This window comes from Populus trichocarpa, chromosome 18 (assembly GCF_000002775.5).
Source record: "Populus trichocarpa isolate Nisqually-1 chromosome 18, P.trichocarpa_v4.1, whole genome shotgun sequence".
NCBI classification, from domain to species: domain Eukaryota; kingdom Viridiplantae; phylum Streptophyta; class Magnoliopsida; order Malpighiales; family Salicaceae; genus Populus; species Populus trichocarpa.
The window spans coordinates 143,542-157,466 of NC_037302.2; the positions used below are offsets into that span (position 1 = coordinate 143,542).

At 37.3% G+C, this 13,925-nt stretch overlaps 2 protein-coding genes and 1 long non-coding RNA gene across 5 annotated transcripts; 2 read left to right on the top strand and 1 right to left on the bottom strand.

Moving 5' to 3' along the window:
* Positions 1-107: 107 nt before the first annotated feature.
* Positions 108-3,214, top strand: LOC18107570 (uncharacterized). Its single transcript, XR_002978931.1, has 6 exons — positions 108-367; positions 1,124-1,241; positions 1,363-1,420; positions 1,698-1,871; positions 1,955-2,050; positions 2,672-3,214. It is a non-coding gene; the product is annotated as an uncharacterized LOC18107570 (long non-coding RNA).
* A 399-nt stretch (positions 3,215-3,613) lies between these two features.
* Positions 3,614-8,483, top strand: LOC18107569 (RNA-binding protein 208). 2 transcript variants are annotated; one of them, XM_024589681.2, is made up of 12 exons: positions 3,614-3,808; positions 3,984-4,048; positions 4,171-4,273; positions 4,599-4,675; positions 5,027-5,088; positions 5,182-5,269; positions 5,852-5,927; positions 6,372-6,402; positions 6,507-6,626; positions 7,282-7,370; positions 7,679-7,852; positions 7,932-8,483. In XM_024589681.2, the coding sequence occupies exons 1-12, from the start codon at positions 3,734-3,736 to the stop codon at positions 8,250-8,252; spliced, it is 1,281 nt and encodes a 426-aa protein (XP_024445449.1). In that variant the 5' UTR covers positions 3,614-3,733; the 3' UTR covers positions 8,253-8,483. The 2 variants fall into 2 exon arrangements, with proteins under 2 accessions (XP_024445449.1, XP_006371833.1); XM_006371771.3 differs by having other exon boundaries at positions 7,285-7,370.
* A 623-nt stretch (positions 8,484-9,106) lies between these two features.
* LOC18107568 (U-box domain-containing protein 35) lies at positions 9,107-13,857 on the bottom strand. 2 transcript variants are annotated; one of them, XM_024590122.2, is made up of 10 exons: positions 13,419-13,857; positions 12,973-13,055; positions 12,612-12,733; positions 12,013-12,221; positions 11,867-11,924; positions 11,333-11,627; positions 10,908-11,009; positions 10,404-10,832; positions 9,353-10,111; positions 9,107-9,301 (listed from the first exon to the last, which is right to left on the bottom strand). In XM_024590122.2, the coding sequence occupies exons 1-10, from the start codon at positions 13,609-13,611 to the stop codon at positions 9,242-9,244; spliced, it is 2,310 nt and encodes a 769-aa protein (XP_024445890.1). In that variant the 5' UTR covers positions 13,612-13,857; the 3' UTR covers positions 9,107-9,241. The 2 variants fall into 2 exon arrangements, with proteins under 2 accessions (XP_024445890.1, XP_006371832.2); XM_006371770.3 differs by having other exon boundaries at positions 9,392-10,111; positions 13,419-13,854.
* Between the last annotated feature and the right edge of the window lie 68 nt (positions 13,858-13,925).

Genomic DNA, 13,925 nt, shown 5'->3' on the forward strand with positions numbered 1-13,925 from the left:
TGTTGGGCTTGGCCCGGACCACTATATTTGACCCGGCTCGACCCCGTGACGATACACTGGGGCAAAAATTTTGTATTTTGAAGGACTAAAATAATAACTAATAAACCTTTGCAAAACCCTGGAGTTGGGAGTTGGGACCTCACCCTTTGTGACCCTGAGGTTTCTCTCTCTTCCACCGCCAGCAAGCTGAAAACACAGACACTGCGAAAAGGGAAAGGGAAAAAAGACAAGTTAAGGAGGAAAGCTTGAAACTTTATTAACAAAAGAGCAAAGGAAATGAAGGAATAGAAGGTGGGAGATGAAGAGCTTTTTGTCACTCTCTACTTCTTCTGCTACAGCTTTCCATTTTCGTCCTCTCATGGCTAAGGTTCCTTCTTTTTCTCTTCTTCTAGTTTCAGTTTAATTTTTCTAGTTTTACTCTCATATCTGTGATTCTTGATGCTCCATTTGATAAAAATTGATTCTTTGTGTACTTAGTCAATGAAAACGAAAAACAAAGCATTTCATTCTTAGATTCCTGTTCTCTGCATAGCATAATACAGTGATAAAGATGCTAACTTCAAATTAACTCATATCTTTTTTGTTTTGCCTTTTGCATCGATGTTTGCAGTTACAAAGCCGGGCATTTCTGAATTATCCAGCATTTTATTTATCATTTTGTACTACTTGTCGTAATTCCACGCAATGCTCACAGCTTAAACTAAGAAGAGATGGACTCTCTTCTATTACCTCCATCAACCATTCTCAAAATCTCACCAATGGATGGTCTATGTATATGTCTATGTCTCGGTCAGCCTTTAATTCACACTTAAACACTGGAAGTCTCTTAAACCATTGGTCTTTAATAATGGTACTTCAGTTTGATTTACTGTTGTATTCTGAAGTAAATCTGAGGAAAAAGATAGAGAAGCTGGATCCACATCATATCTTTAGTTTTTGTCACTAATTTGTGATAATTCAGGCAGGAGATAACCTATTATTTCTTTTTGTTTTTCCAGTTGAGTGATTCTCTTAATCATGACAGCGGATTTAGTTTTCTGAGAACACCCCCCAGACCTCGCAACCCCCGCATCCCTTTTTTTATTTGGTAGCAAATGTTGAGTTTTGCTGTTCAATGCAACAGGTACATTGCAAAGACATTATATGGTGATGATGAGGAAGAAGAAACTCCTCAAGATACTAATGATACTAATGTTGATGAAACAAAACTGCTTGATGTTCATCCAACTTCCGATGAGAAGGTTTTCCTTGAAAATTTTAGTTCTTTGCATCAGAGTCAGGGTACCACTTCCATTAACCAGTGCAACTGGTTTGTTTGCTGTTTCTTTCAAGTTGACTAGAAATTTTTTCCTTCCTTTTTAGGTTGTTTTGAAGAAAGGTCCATATGGATTCTATGTACAGCTTGGCGAAGACAGGACAGGTTGCACGCTTAAAAGATCTTCTGTTTCCCATTTGTGTTTAGATTTGCTTGCATGATACATGCAATTGTTTTGGAACCTCATTTTTCTTTCTGATACCATTTATGGTGATGCAGTGTTGTGTGTGCATTGTCCATTTCTTGGTTTCGTTTCTTCGGGGCAAAATTAGTGATGTCATTTGCCATGCTGCTCTGCACCAGCATATTGTTGTCATTGTTGGTATCTTTTATTCATTGAAGTTTTGTGCTGACTCTTTTTTTCTATTTTTTTTCCTGCTAGCATCTGCTTGGATGGGTCCAACTTGTTCTTGGAAATACACTTGGTGCCATGCTATCAATTGTAATTAGCAAACAAGTGTTAAATGGACAGAATTGTTCTTTTTTTTAGATAAAAGATGTGGATGCTATTGCTCTTGAAGTTGCTCTCGACTTGCTACGCCACCTGCGGACATTGGTATGCTTGTTAATTTCTCTACAGATTTATCTTTCCCTCATCTTTGGCTATTGTTGCACTCAGTTATTTTTTCTTTTTGTTAGGGTGACCATCCAAAGGACGGGAATCCTGTGATAATAAAGATCGGAAGGGTCGGATAGATGGTTAAACAACGCCAAACAATGGCTTCTGTTCCCAAGGTATGTCTTGTAGCATTTCTTTGTGTTGTATTGAGTAGTGATTTTCATATGTTACTACAATCTAGCCTAATTTCTCATCCATGTTGGCAAGCATAGTTTGCATGAAGATGGCCCCCCCCCCCCCCCCGCGCGGGGGGAACCCTAAGGGGATTAGCATGGTAGTGAATTCCACTTTTAAGTTAGTGTGAGATAAGGGCAAACGAGGATCATTGCATATTAAGGGGGACGTATCATTTTTGTGAACCGTTATGGCTCCTGTCTACCTCAAGGTCAATCACTGCTTATGATCACAGCGAAGTTGGGGAATACCGGTGCAATTGGGGAGGGAGACTATAAACAGTAGTTATTTGCATGAAATGATTGCTTGTAAGTGATGAAGATAAAATACTCTTAATTTCTTAAACCAAAACCCTTTTTTCATAGCACTACATCCACGGTATCTCTTTACCATTTCCCCTTGATGGATCTATGTTAAAAAAACCTTCTCTTTTATTGCACTCCATACAAAGTGCCTCTTTGCATTTCTCCCCTTGATGAATCTATGAAGCAATTGATAGTTTTAGACTTCCAGGATCTTCATCTAACTATTCATGCTCGTGGTGTTATTTGAAACATTGCCAGAGGACGTCACACTGGAGAAAGCTATGGAGCTTTTATCGGGTAAAAATGTTGGTCGATCCGGCCAACCTAAGAGCAAACCGAAAGTCAAAGAAGCTGTTGTGGCTAGGGAGAGTGGAGTTGGTAAATAGTAAATACATGGAATCATTTTTGGCTAACACCTTGACACAATGAATGGATCAATGGATCTGTTGAACGAAGGCAGCTTTTTAGTTTCAACAGAAGAAAGCATTGCTCTTCTGAGAAGGGTTCCAGCCCCTGTATGGACAAAAGAGAGATTCTTCTTACAATATAATTTTGTACAGCAGTGTAAGAATATGCAATTATATTGTAAGGTAGCAATTGAAATGTCTTGTTGGGGTTTTTTAGGACAGTCTGGTTGCCGGTTTCACAATATTCAACAGACTGGCCATTGCTTAAAAATCTTGGAAAGCTGCTGTGTGGTAATTTAAGTTTAGAAATGATGCGCTCACCATGGAAATTCTTCTTCTGAATATTTTTTTTTGGGGTATGTTTATATTTATGCGTTATATTATTTAACTTGGATATTTCTATCTTTGTAATTAATTGAAGCTTTGGAATTTTTTTTGGAAACAAATTGGTGATAAATACTAAAAATTTGTGTTTTAATATATCAATAAATATAGAAGATCCAACTCAAGAAAAAAAGTGTGTTCAAGGAACAAAAAATCAATTTTTATATTAAAAAGTAGAGAGAAATATGGTGTTCATTTAAAATATTTTTATTTCAATAATCAAGAAATATCAAATAACATTTTGATTCTTGATGGTTTAATTAATGGAACTAAATTTATTAAAATCGAAACCGAATAACTAAATGCCATGGAGTTTAATCATTTCCATGAGGGATAATAATAATAATAATAATAAACTTAAAAAATAAAATGGTTGGAGCAGTAACATAAAAATATAAATTTAGGGATCGTTGATGTAGCTGCTGAAAAGCGGGGCATAACGTAACCGAGGGAAAAAAAGGTTGGAAGAAAAGGAGAGGGAGAGCGAGAACCGTTGTCCCCGTCACTGTCGTCATCTTGAAGAGCGTGAATGCAACAGCAAGCACTGCTTCAACATCATCACATGTATCATCATCCTGCTCTCGTCGCTTCTGCCATGTCTCAGGTCTTTCTCTCCCTCTGTTTGTTAAATTTTCAATCTTTGTTTATTATGTTTCTTTTCCGCTTCAATCACTTTTTTTAGTTCATTCATTCATTCTTCAGTTAATTAAATTCAAATTTTATTATTTTTTCATTTATTTTAATATAAATATTTATTTTATTGTGCTGGATTGGTGCAGATGGAGCCTATCCTTGGTGGTAATCTGCCTCCTGCTTTTGATCCTTCTTCTTCTTGTCGCAGAGTGTAAGCCTCTTTCATTTTCTCCCCTTCTTTTCTTTCATCTTTATCCTAATTTCCCTTCCCTTGGATTTGAATTTTTTTTTTTTAATTTCTGACACTCTTTCCTTCCATGGATGATCAATTAGTTATGTAGGAAATATTCATGTAAACGTCACTGACAAACTTCTTGCTGAAGTTTTCGCAACTGCTGGCCCTCTTGCTGGATGCAAGCTCATCAGAAAGGATAAGGTTTCTTTCTTTCTTTCCTTACCGATCAATTCAACTCCCCATTGCCCCAGCCTCCTGTTTTTCCGACATTTTTCGTTGAATTCTTTAAGTGTTTTGCACTTCCTAGTATTATTTCAGATGGGAAGGAAAAAAAACAAAGAAAGAAAGAAACTTTAGTGTTAGAAATAGAGGATGACTTGTTCTAGATATTGTATTTCTCTTACTCTGAAAAATTCTTCTCTTCTGATTTTGTGCTGGTTTTGCCTGTTGTCTTCTTACAATATTCTTTTCCATAATGTTGCCTGCACTTTTTTTTAATGGTTCATTTGGTTTGTGCTAATTGCAGTCATCATACGGTTTTGTGGACTACCATGACCAATCATCTGCAGCACTTGCAATAATGACATTGCATGGACGCCAACTGTGAGTTTTTGTGTCTCCTTGATTAAGCTTGGCTAATCTTGTACCTTTAGCCCAATGGATTCGTTCAGCTGACAATCTAAAACAAGTGCAAGGAAATGATTTTAAATAATATGGTTTGTACCACTGAATCTTTTTTCCTAATTTCTATCATTTTCTTCTGGACTAAGCCACTTATTTATTTGTCGAAATACTGATTTGATTGCATGTTGTGTATTGAGTAATTAAGATTTGCAAATAATCAGTATGACTTTATTCAATTTTTACTCTGTAGCAAATGCTACCTTGTTTTCAATGTAAACTTTTTTTTTTTGGACATCATAGATTTTGTGCTTTATTAATATAATTTTCCAGTTATGGTCAGGCGCTTAAAGTGAATTGGGCATATGGCAATAGCCAAAGGGAGGATACATCAGGTTATTTTCAGTTTCATTGTTTCAGCTGTTTTTTATTTGGTTGTGTCTTGCTTGTTCACGGTTTTTTATGGGTTTATTCTTTCATCTTGTCAGGGCATTTCCATGTATTTGTTGGTGATTTGAGTCCAGAGGTTATTGATGCTAATTTATTTGCGTGCTTCTCAGTCTTTCCTAGTTGCTCGTAAGTTCCTTGTTTTCTGTTTATCATTTTTTTCATCCAAAATGTTTCGGGTCAAGTGCAAACAAAGTATTTTGTAATTTGGCCATTTGCACTTATTTGTGTTTTATTCTTCAAGCAATGCTCTTAAATGTGTCAATACTATAAGAAAAATAAGGCAAAGGTAATGATGCCCTTTTGCTATTTGTGACACTTTTAAGTAAACCCAATTATGCTCATCCATTTAAGTAGTTGTTAAATGCAGTGTCAGGGACATATTTCTTGCTGCTAAAACAGTTAATGACACTGTTGAGGAACAAAACACATGTCACTCAAGTGGGAAAAGAAGATATCACTGAAATGTAAATGGCTAAATCACACTGTACTCTTATGCACTTTGTCTAAAACTCCAGATGTATTTGTTACAACACGATTTTTCTCTTTAATTGATGTTAACAATCTTGGTTAACATGTTAAAGTGGACTGCTACCATCTCTTTTATGTTACTCATGTCTTATGCTCTTTTTTGGCTGTGTAAAAATACCAGGTTTTTGTTTTTGTTCTAAAAACATTATGTTTGTTTTCACAATGTTGTTTCATTTCCAGCAATGCAAGGGTCATGTGGGATCACAAAACTGGCCGCTCGAAAGGATATGGCTTTGTTTCATTCCGTAATCAGCAGGTACTGCTTTCCAGTTATGAGTAGCTACTGAATCAAGTTTCAGGGTTGTGGATTTATTTCTTAATCCATTTTACGCTTTATGAACTTCTTGTTACACAGTGTGTTCAAGTTGATAGAAGATTTTATGAGTTAACAATGTTTTGCTTGGAGCTTGAAGTATTGAGGTCCTCTGCTAGAATTGTTTGTACTTTTCTAGTTTATTTGGGGATATAAAGATTCAAGAAGAAATTATTTGCTTTTATTTTCCATTTTAATTTCTCTTTGACGAATCTATTTTCAATGTTTTTGAGTGAATAATGATTGGTTTCCAACAGCAAATTGAAGACTGATTTAGATGTCTGGTGGATATCCTTATGTTCTGATTTTTCCATTTGGATATTGACTAAAATTTCTTAAGAAGTTGCTTAAGCCATAAACTAATTTTCTTATGATACTAATCTGCAGGAGGCACAAAGTGCTATTAATGACTTAACTGGTAAGGCGCATAACTTTATCCTTGGTTCCTTGGTTTAACTTTTCTGTGCTTTCTGGGAAGAGTTAGTGCATGATTTTGATGTTTTGCTCCATTCTGAACCGTAGGTAAATGGCTCGGAAACAGGCAGATAAGATGTAATTGGGCAACTAAAGGTGTTGAATCCAATGAAGATAAGCAAAACAGTGATAACCAGAATGCAGTTGTACTTACTAATGGATCTTCAGGTAGCATAAACCTTTTCTGGTAATTCAGCCCACGTTATGTAAAATAATCTCTTTTTTTATTTGCTTGATCCAAAAGGTCATTGAGCCTTACGTAATACCTAGAAAGGGGGTAGCTCTCTCCCTCCTTTTGTCCTTTGTATCTCAACTATGAGATGGATTCAATCCGATGCCGATGCCACTTGAGAAAATGGCAAATGACTTTAAATAAGAAAGCAAATGACTTTAAATAAGAAATTGTATTCTTTCCATATTTCATATCTGCACTTATGGTTAATAGGTTATTTACCAAGCATGCGTAGATAGGTGACTAGATTTCAAAGTCCGAAGTATTTTGCTAGTCCCTGCTTTCATGAAGTGGACTCAGGTATATATATATATATAGTGTGTGTGTGTGTGTGATCACTATCAGTTTGATTTGCCATATGTGAGCTTCGTTTTGGCATGAATTTATTTCAGCTGTAATCACTATTGAACTTCATTTTGGCATGAGTTTATTTCAGCTGTAATCACTATTGAACTTCATTTTCCACTCCAGAGTTCTGAATTTGACCTGAGCAATTTCCTGTTGTATTGAGTTTGTGAGACTGATATCTTTTGTAAATGCATGGTTGGAGAGTTGAATGCTGACAGAGTTTTGCTTTTGTCTCTTGGTAAGCAGAAGGTGGTCAGGAAAGCACAAATGAGGAGGCTCCTGAAAACAATCCTGCATACACCACTGTCTATGTTGGCAATCTTTCCCATGAGGTAATTAAAAGACGAATAAGGAATTTACAGTTATCTTACTGCTTTCTACATGTTTAGGTTGAACCCTCTTTTGTTTTGGAAGTGGTAACTTTTATCTCCAATATTGCATTTATAAAATAAGTGCTTTATAGGCAACAGATTGAATAAAAAGCATGCTATCTGTTCAGGAAATTCTGATTTTGAGAGTGATTGGTTTCATGTTATATTTTTTTATCTTCTTTGATCGCTCTTACTTCTGAATGGAAGTGATAAGATGTTGGCTCCTTGGCTCTGTACTTTTTGATTGACAATTTGGTCTGTTTGATCAGGTCACCCAAGCTGAGCTGCATCGTCATTTTCATGCTCTTGGGGCTGGTGTAATTGAGGATGTTCGAGTCCAGAGAGATAAAGGTTTTGGGTTTGTCAGATACAACACTCATGAAGAAGCAGCCTCAGCCATTCAAACGGGCAATGGGAAGATAGTTTGTGGAAAGCCCGTGAAGGTCAGAATATTACTTGATGGGTTTTCTTTTCTTTGTTTTTTGCTTCCTTTCATGTCAACATTGGTGTTTTCATGTGCAGTGCTCATGGGGTAGCAAGCCAACTCCTCCTGGAACAGCTTCAAATCCATTGCCACCTCCACCTCCAGCTCAACCATATCAAATTGCTCCATCAACTGGTATAAACCAAGGCTACTCTGCAGCTGATTTGTTGGCCTATCAGCGCCAACTTGCCTTGAGCCAGGCTGCTGCATCCGGCCTTTCAGGCCAAGCTCTTCTCCAGCTGGCCGGACAGCATGGCCTAGCTGCTGCTTCAATGGACTTGAGCGCTGGTGGGTCCCAAGCTATGTATGATGGATATCATAACGGTTTGGCAGCTCAGCAGCTCATGTATTACCGTTAGTTCTAGGACCATTTTTGGATGATTTTTCTTCTGGACACCTTTTCTTGTTTGAGATATGGATTTCTCTGAGATGGAATGCGTCATCATTTAACTGAGTTTTAATTACCTTATCCGAGTTGTATATGTAACATGTAATTCAAACTTGGAATTTCTTGAGTTTTCTAGCACGTACTTCAAAACAATGTCCATCTCCTGGATTAAGTTTATTTTAATCTATCAATCATTTAACAAGCCTCGTCTAGAATAGTTGATGGTTACCATAACTTCAAGTTATGGGTGTCCTCACTTCATTGTTTCAGAAAAGCAGAGCACTTTTGTTACGTAAATATGTTAATCTTGCGGTCAAATGAAAGTGTAGTGTAAATATAAATTATATTTTTAAAGGATTTTCACAAAAAAATATGTTAAAAAATAATATAAATTATATTTTAAAATCTCATTTTAACAACTTTAACTTTTGAGTTATGATAGTTTTTTTAATTATAAAACTAAACCACCAAGTAAAAAGGGAAAGTCCAAGCAATTAAAGCACCGTCTTAGGAGTTGATAGGCTGAGAAACATGGAGCAGAAGCTGAGTAGGAGACCTCATATTCAACCGAGAGTACATCGCAAATACATGGGAGTATCAAAATTTGATGACATAACATCTATCGGTAAACAGATTCTTAGGTATTATGTGATTATGCTTGTACCAATGTGGGGTACCTTTACAGCAAAATAAAATTTCAGGATTTTTGCAAAAAGTTGTAGTGACAATCTACAAATTTAATTAAGCTCTTTGCTAGCCACTTCCCTTGGCAATTCAAAGAGATGGGACGACTAATCTGTGACAATATTGAAACACAGCACAAAAGGAGAGAAAAACGTCAGAGGAACTTCTGACCTCATCTTGATTGATTATATCTACACAGTATAAAAAAAATAATAATCAATGGAACTTCCATTTTAATTTCCTTAATTATTAACAGTCCTGTTTGTTTTTGACATTTCATGCATGGGCTGAAGAGCTTCTTGAGCTTACTTCGGATCTTGAAGAAGGAAGGTCACTCTGCAAAAACATTAAGTATTTGTTAATGTGGTAATTTGTAGCTATGCATACTTGTAGATTTTTATGCAGAATTAATTCTGGCGAGCTTACTGCACTTGGTGTTGACAATGAGCGATGCGTAGTTTCTTCTGCAATTGCTCTCAATCTCTTAAGTTCTGGCAGGACAACCTTTCCGAGGTCAGGCCTGTCTTTCCGCCTTAACTCTGCACACTTTAGCGATAGCTTGGCAAAGTATGTTGCCTCTTCAATCGGCCAATCAGGCACTGCTGGATCCAGCATCTGAGCAAAAGTACCCTTTTCAAGTGCCCTTTCAACATGGTGAGTCAATCCCATTGCCGGTTTCGCTGTTAATATTTGTAGAAACATGATCCCTAGAGAGTATATATCTGACTTTATACCTAGCATGCCTGTTTGCTGATACTCTGGATCTATATAGCAGAAAGTTCCAGCCGTGGATGTCATGCGGTACTGCGTCACGTTGTCAGCAACTGATGGTGGGACTAGCCTGGCCAACCCAACATCGCTGATCTTGCTCACAAAGTTGCGGTCAAGCAAGATGTTGGCAGGTTTTAGATCACGATGTACGAGTGGCTCAGGTTTCGTTTGGTGGAGGAACAGCAAACCAGTGCCAATTTCAGCTGCAATGCGAAACCTTAACTGCCATGATAAAGGTGGAGTGTTTCCCCTGCAGAAGAGACGATCTTCTAAGCTACCGTTAGCCATAAACTCATATACTAAGCATCCATACTCAGGGCAGGCTCCCAGGAGGAGGACCATGTTAGGGTGCCTTATGCAACACAATACCTCAACCTGAAAACAGTTCTCACCAGGTTAATCGAAAATCTAAAAAGGTAATTTTCAAGAGTTGTCTAGTGTAGTTTCAGAAAGGCTTCTGTTGAATTGTTGTAACCCATGAAAGGGTTAAAATCTTCAAAGGGGGTCACTCCTAAGCTGCTTAATGAATTTAAAATTGTGTTTTTGGAGAAATTTCTTTCTGAAAAGTTACAATACCGATTTTTCCTTTCGAGAAAGTCGTTCAGAAGTAAGAGCTTGAAAATTTTTAAAACTGAAGCACCTGTAGAGAATCTTTTTGGCTACGTACCTCTTGCTGAAACTGTGACCTTCCTTGAGCTGCATCCGGACGTAAAACCTTAATTGCTACGGACGTGTGGTCCAGATAACCCTTGTATACAGGACCATAACCCCCTTCACCAATCTTGCGTGATTCTGAAAAGTAATCTGTTGCAGCTTCAATTTCTTCGATTGGGTATCTCCTGTATCTGACATCTGAATTTGCTAGAGCATCAAGAGCCTTTCTCTTCTCTTCTGCTTCTCTGTGTGCTTTCATTTCTGCATTAATCCTTTTTTGTGATTCCAGCTCAGCAATTCGCTGAGCTGCTTCTGCAGCCTCAATTGCTGCTTTGGATTTGGCTTTTTCCCTTTCTGCAATTGCCAACGCAGCTTCCTCGGCTAATCGTGCTTCTTCTAATCTCTGCTCTTCTTCCATTTTCCAGCGCTGGAGCTCTTTTGCCTGCAAAGACGTTAATCTCAAAACTCATTGTGGAGTTCTTAAGGCCACATGACAAGAAGATGAAATTTCTTATACCTTTTGTTTTGCAGTGAGTGCTTCTTTGCAAGCGGAACTGTACATTTCCATTGTTTGCTTGAGCTCCAGCTTTAACCTTCTCATTTCAGCCTCCACATCTTCCTGAGATTTTACAGAATATTGAATGTAATTGTTAGCTCTCACAAATCACAAACACTAATGTAGACAGTGGATTATTTGTCATTTCAGAAAAGTCAGAAATTGTTGCCAGCTTTACCGGAACGTGCTTTCATCTGCGTGGATTAAACTGGAACTTTTCACAGATTAGTTTATTTCCAGGGCGACAATGTTTAGATGTATGTTTATTCATTGTTACACTAATTATGAAAGATACTATTATAGATATATGCTTATTCATCTACAGATAATGCAGATGCTACTTTTATATATTTCTGCTATTGAAATGAATGACTGCATGCTCTTACCGCGGCTGATGGCAGCTGGTCACTTTCATGTGAGAAGGGTGATAATTCAGGTGAAAAGCCACCTTGATCCATTGATCTCCTTCCATAATGCAATGACTCAAAGCTATAGTTGCTGTCAAAGTCAGAGATGTTTGACAGCCGTGGAGGGGTACGGCTTGTTTCTGTGTTGTCATAGAATGCTGGAAATATGCTGTCGATGCTTGCTCTGCCAGAGCTGACAAATGATATATCGCTATCTGGAACCGAGAGTTCACCATATGACTTTCCATTCAAACCTCTCCTAGTGAATGGTGACCTGTTTTCAGAAGCAAAAAATTTTATGTTTGTTCTTCAAGAGACTGATAGATTTTCCCTTTTCTCATTTGGGGACTATAAAAGACACAGTAGGTCATCGATAGGAGTTCAGAACGATTTTGATGAAAATTTCAGGTCTTCCTTCACTAGAAAACTAGCTATATAGATAATTTATGTTTTTCACAGTTTTATTGTTCTTCTCATACAAAACAAGGAAAATGAGCGCTGAGCATCACTTGCCTGAAGGATTCTGTCTCACCAATTGATCTTCGGGGTGGTTCCAGTGGTGGCTTCTCAGCTACCGATTGAATACACATTATTAATTTTATGATCAATGGGAGTTTACTCAGAGCATAGAAAATAAAAACAAAAACAAAATCCCCAACCTCTTTTAACAGGAGTTGGAGGGATATGCGTGTCCATTGAAGCTGGCATTGTGCCGTTTTGGTTAAGAAGTTGGCTGTGCACTGAGGTAACTGGTGCAGGACGGGACGCAGGTCGCATGGACTGAATCTTTCCTTTGGATATGACATAAACAGTACAAAAATCCGGTGCCCCCCTTGACACGCTGCCTGCTATATCTGCTGCTTTAAATCTTTTGGGAAGAAATTTTTTGGAGGTTAGGGAACTCGGAAGAAATTTATGCTTTCATAATATCATTAGCTTTACATTCTACAGAAACACAAAAACACTCATACGGATTATTGATATAAAGCTTGTTAGCCATTTTCACATGCCTATCATCACATTTCAACATCCTGGATAAGAAATTTGAACAATTTATCATAGCATCTGATGTCAGTCTGTCTTGTCTTTGATAGCATTTCAGATGCATTTGTTACATGCCATTTGAAGCACCATGTTCAGAACTCTAACTTCTAAGCACTCATCTTCTCATCTCTCACCAACATATGACTTTTTTCTATCTGAAAAGGTTTTGCTAGATTTATTTTCCTGCTAGTGACTTCACAAGAGAGGTACATACCTCAGAAAGCCTCCTTTCGTCGACCCACCAACAATCAAAGTCTCAATTAGAGTCTGGGTAACATATTCAATTAATGCTTTTGCGACATCCGTGTCTTCCAACATGACATCTTTGCAGCTAATCTGATGTCAAAATTGAATGCAGAAGCTTAAAGACTTGAAAATATGAAACAAGTATGGTTAACTATAAATTTAAAGTGTAGGCATCCTTAGAAGGCCTTAACGAATTCAATTCATAGAGAATTTCTGGACAAGTATGCATATGCTCTTGATAATTCCATAACTCAATATTTATTGCAGGATAGGCTTTTCCATTCAAGTTCACGTTGAAAGAAAATGAAGATTTCATCTTCTACACTTACATCTTTACGTGTGCAGAAACAGCGGAAAGGAAGGAACAAATCCTTGGAATCAGGATCTTTGGAACCAACAAATTGGTTCTTCTCTGCATCGAAAATGAATATGCAAATTTCAATAATATGATCAGTAACATGGTTAAGAAACTTCTCCTATACGAGACTACGATACAGAAATATTGCTTTCATCTCAAGGCTAAAGCTTTACTGCTTTTTGCGCGGCATCTTTCTGTTAGCATGCAAATCCATGACATGTTTTCATTTGTTTCCAATTTTCCATCCCTTTTTTATGTAAGACTTTCTAAGGGAAATAGAATTTCCTGCTAAGATGATGCTTTCAGAAAAATATTATGAAATCAAGCTATTAACAATTACAAAATGGAATCCACGACAATTTTCCATTTGCATCTGCAATATGTATGCAGGACTATGGTTGCAAGGGAGATGCTTACTTGGTGAAGAAGAATGTGAAGAAAGAGATGATTTGAGATTGACATGGATGAGAATAACAGTCTGCCCTTTAACCAAAAGATTGTCAATAGCCCATTTGAGGGCAATTTGACTGCTTTTATCCTTGTCTATTGCCACTGCAATTAATCCATTTCCTCCAACCCTTTTCTCTGGCAAAGACCTGGGCATCCACATCTCTCTCAATCAACAATTTTCTATCCTTGAAACTAATAACAGAACCTTCAAAACGTTCAATGGATTGATTTCTCTTCTGGTATCTTATCAGAAGCAGAAGCTGATGAGAACCTTTTGATCAACCTTTAACTTTCTCTACAAGAAACTCAGAAATGCAATCTGCATATCAAAATTTTATGCAAATGGGAATTTTTCTCATTTCTTTGATTATCTATTTCCCTCTCTCTGGAAGAAGAGAGCCAGGAAGGGACCTTTACCTCTTTGTGGTTCCACTGCAATATCCTTTTTCCTGCTGTATCTTCCTAAATTAGGCT

What these genes read in the sequence shown, in the direction of transcription:
- LOC18107569 (XM_024589681.2), top strand. Translation starts at nt 3,734, where the DNA reads ATGCAACAGCAAGCACTGCTTCAACATCATCACATGTATCATCATCCT. An exon ending in ACTTACTAATGGATCTTCAG is followed by an intron (nt 6,627 to 7,281) that starts GTAGCATAAACC and finishes TCTCTTGGTAAG; the next exon opens with CAGAAGGTGGTCAGGAAAGC. An exon ending in TTGGCAATCTTTCCCATGAG is followed by an intron (nt 7,371 to 7,678) that starts GTAATTAAAAGA and finishes CTGTTTGATCAG; the next exon opens with GTCACCCAAGCTGAGCTGCA.
- LOC18107568 (XM_024590122.2), bottom strand. Translation starts at nt 13,611, where the DNA reads ATGTGGATGCCCAGGTCTTTGCCAGAGAAAAGGGTTGGAGGAAATGGA. An exon ending in GTTTCTGCACACGTAAAGAT is followed by an intron (nt 12,734 to 12,972) that starts GTAAGTGTAGAA and finishes TTTTGACATCAG; the next exon opens with ATTAGCTGCAAAGATGTCAT. An exon ending in GGTGAGACAGAATCCTTCAG is followed by an intron (nt 11,628 to 11,866) that starts GCAAGTGATGCT and finishes TTCTGAAAACAG; the next exon opens with GTCACCATTCACTAGGAGAG.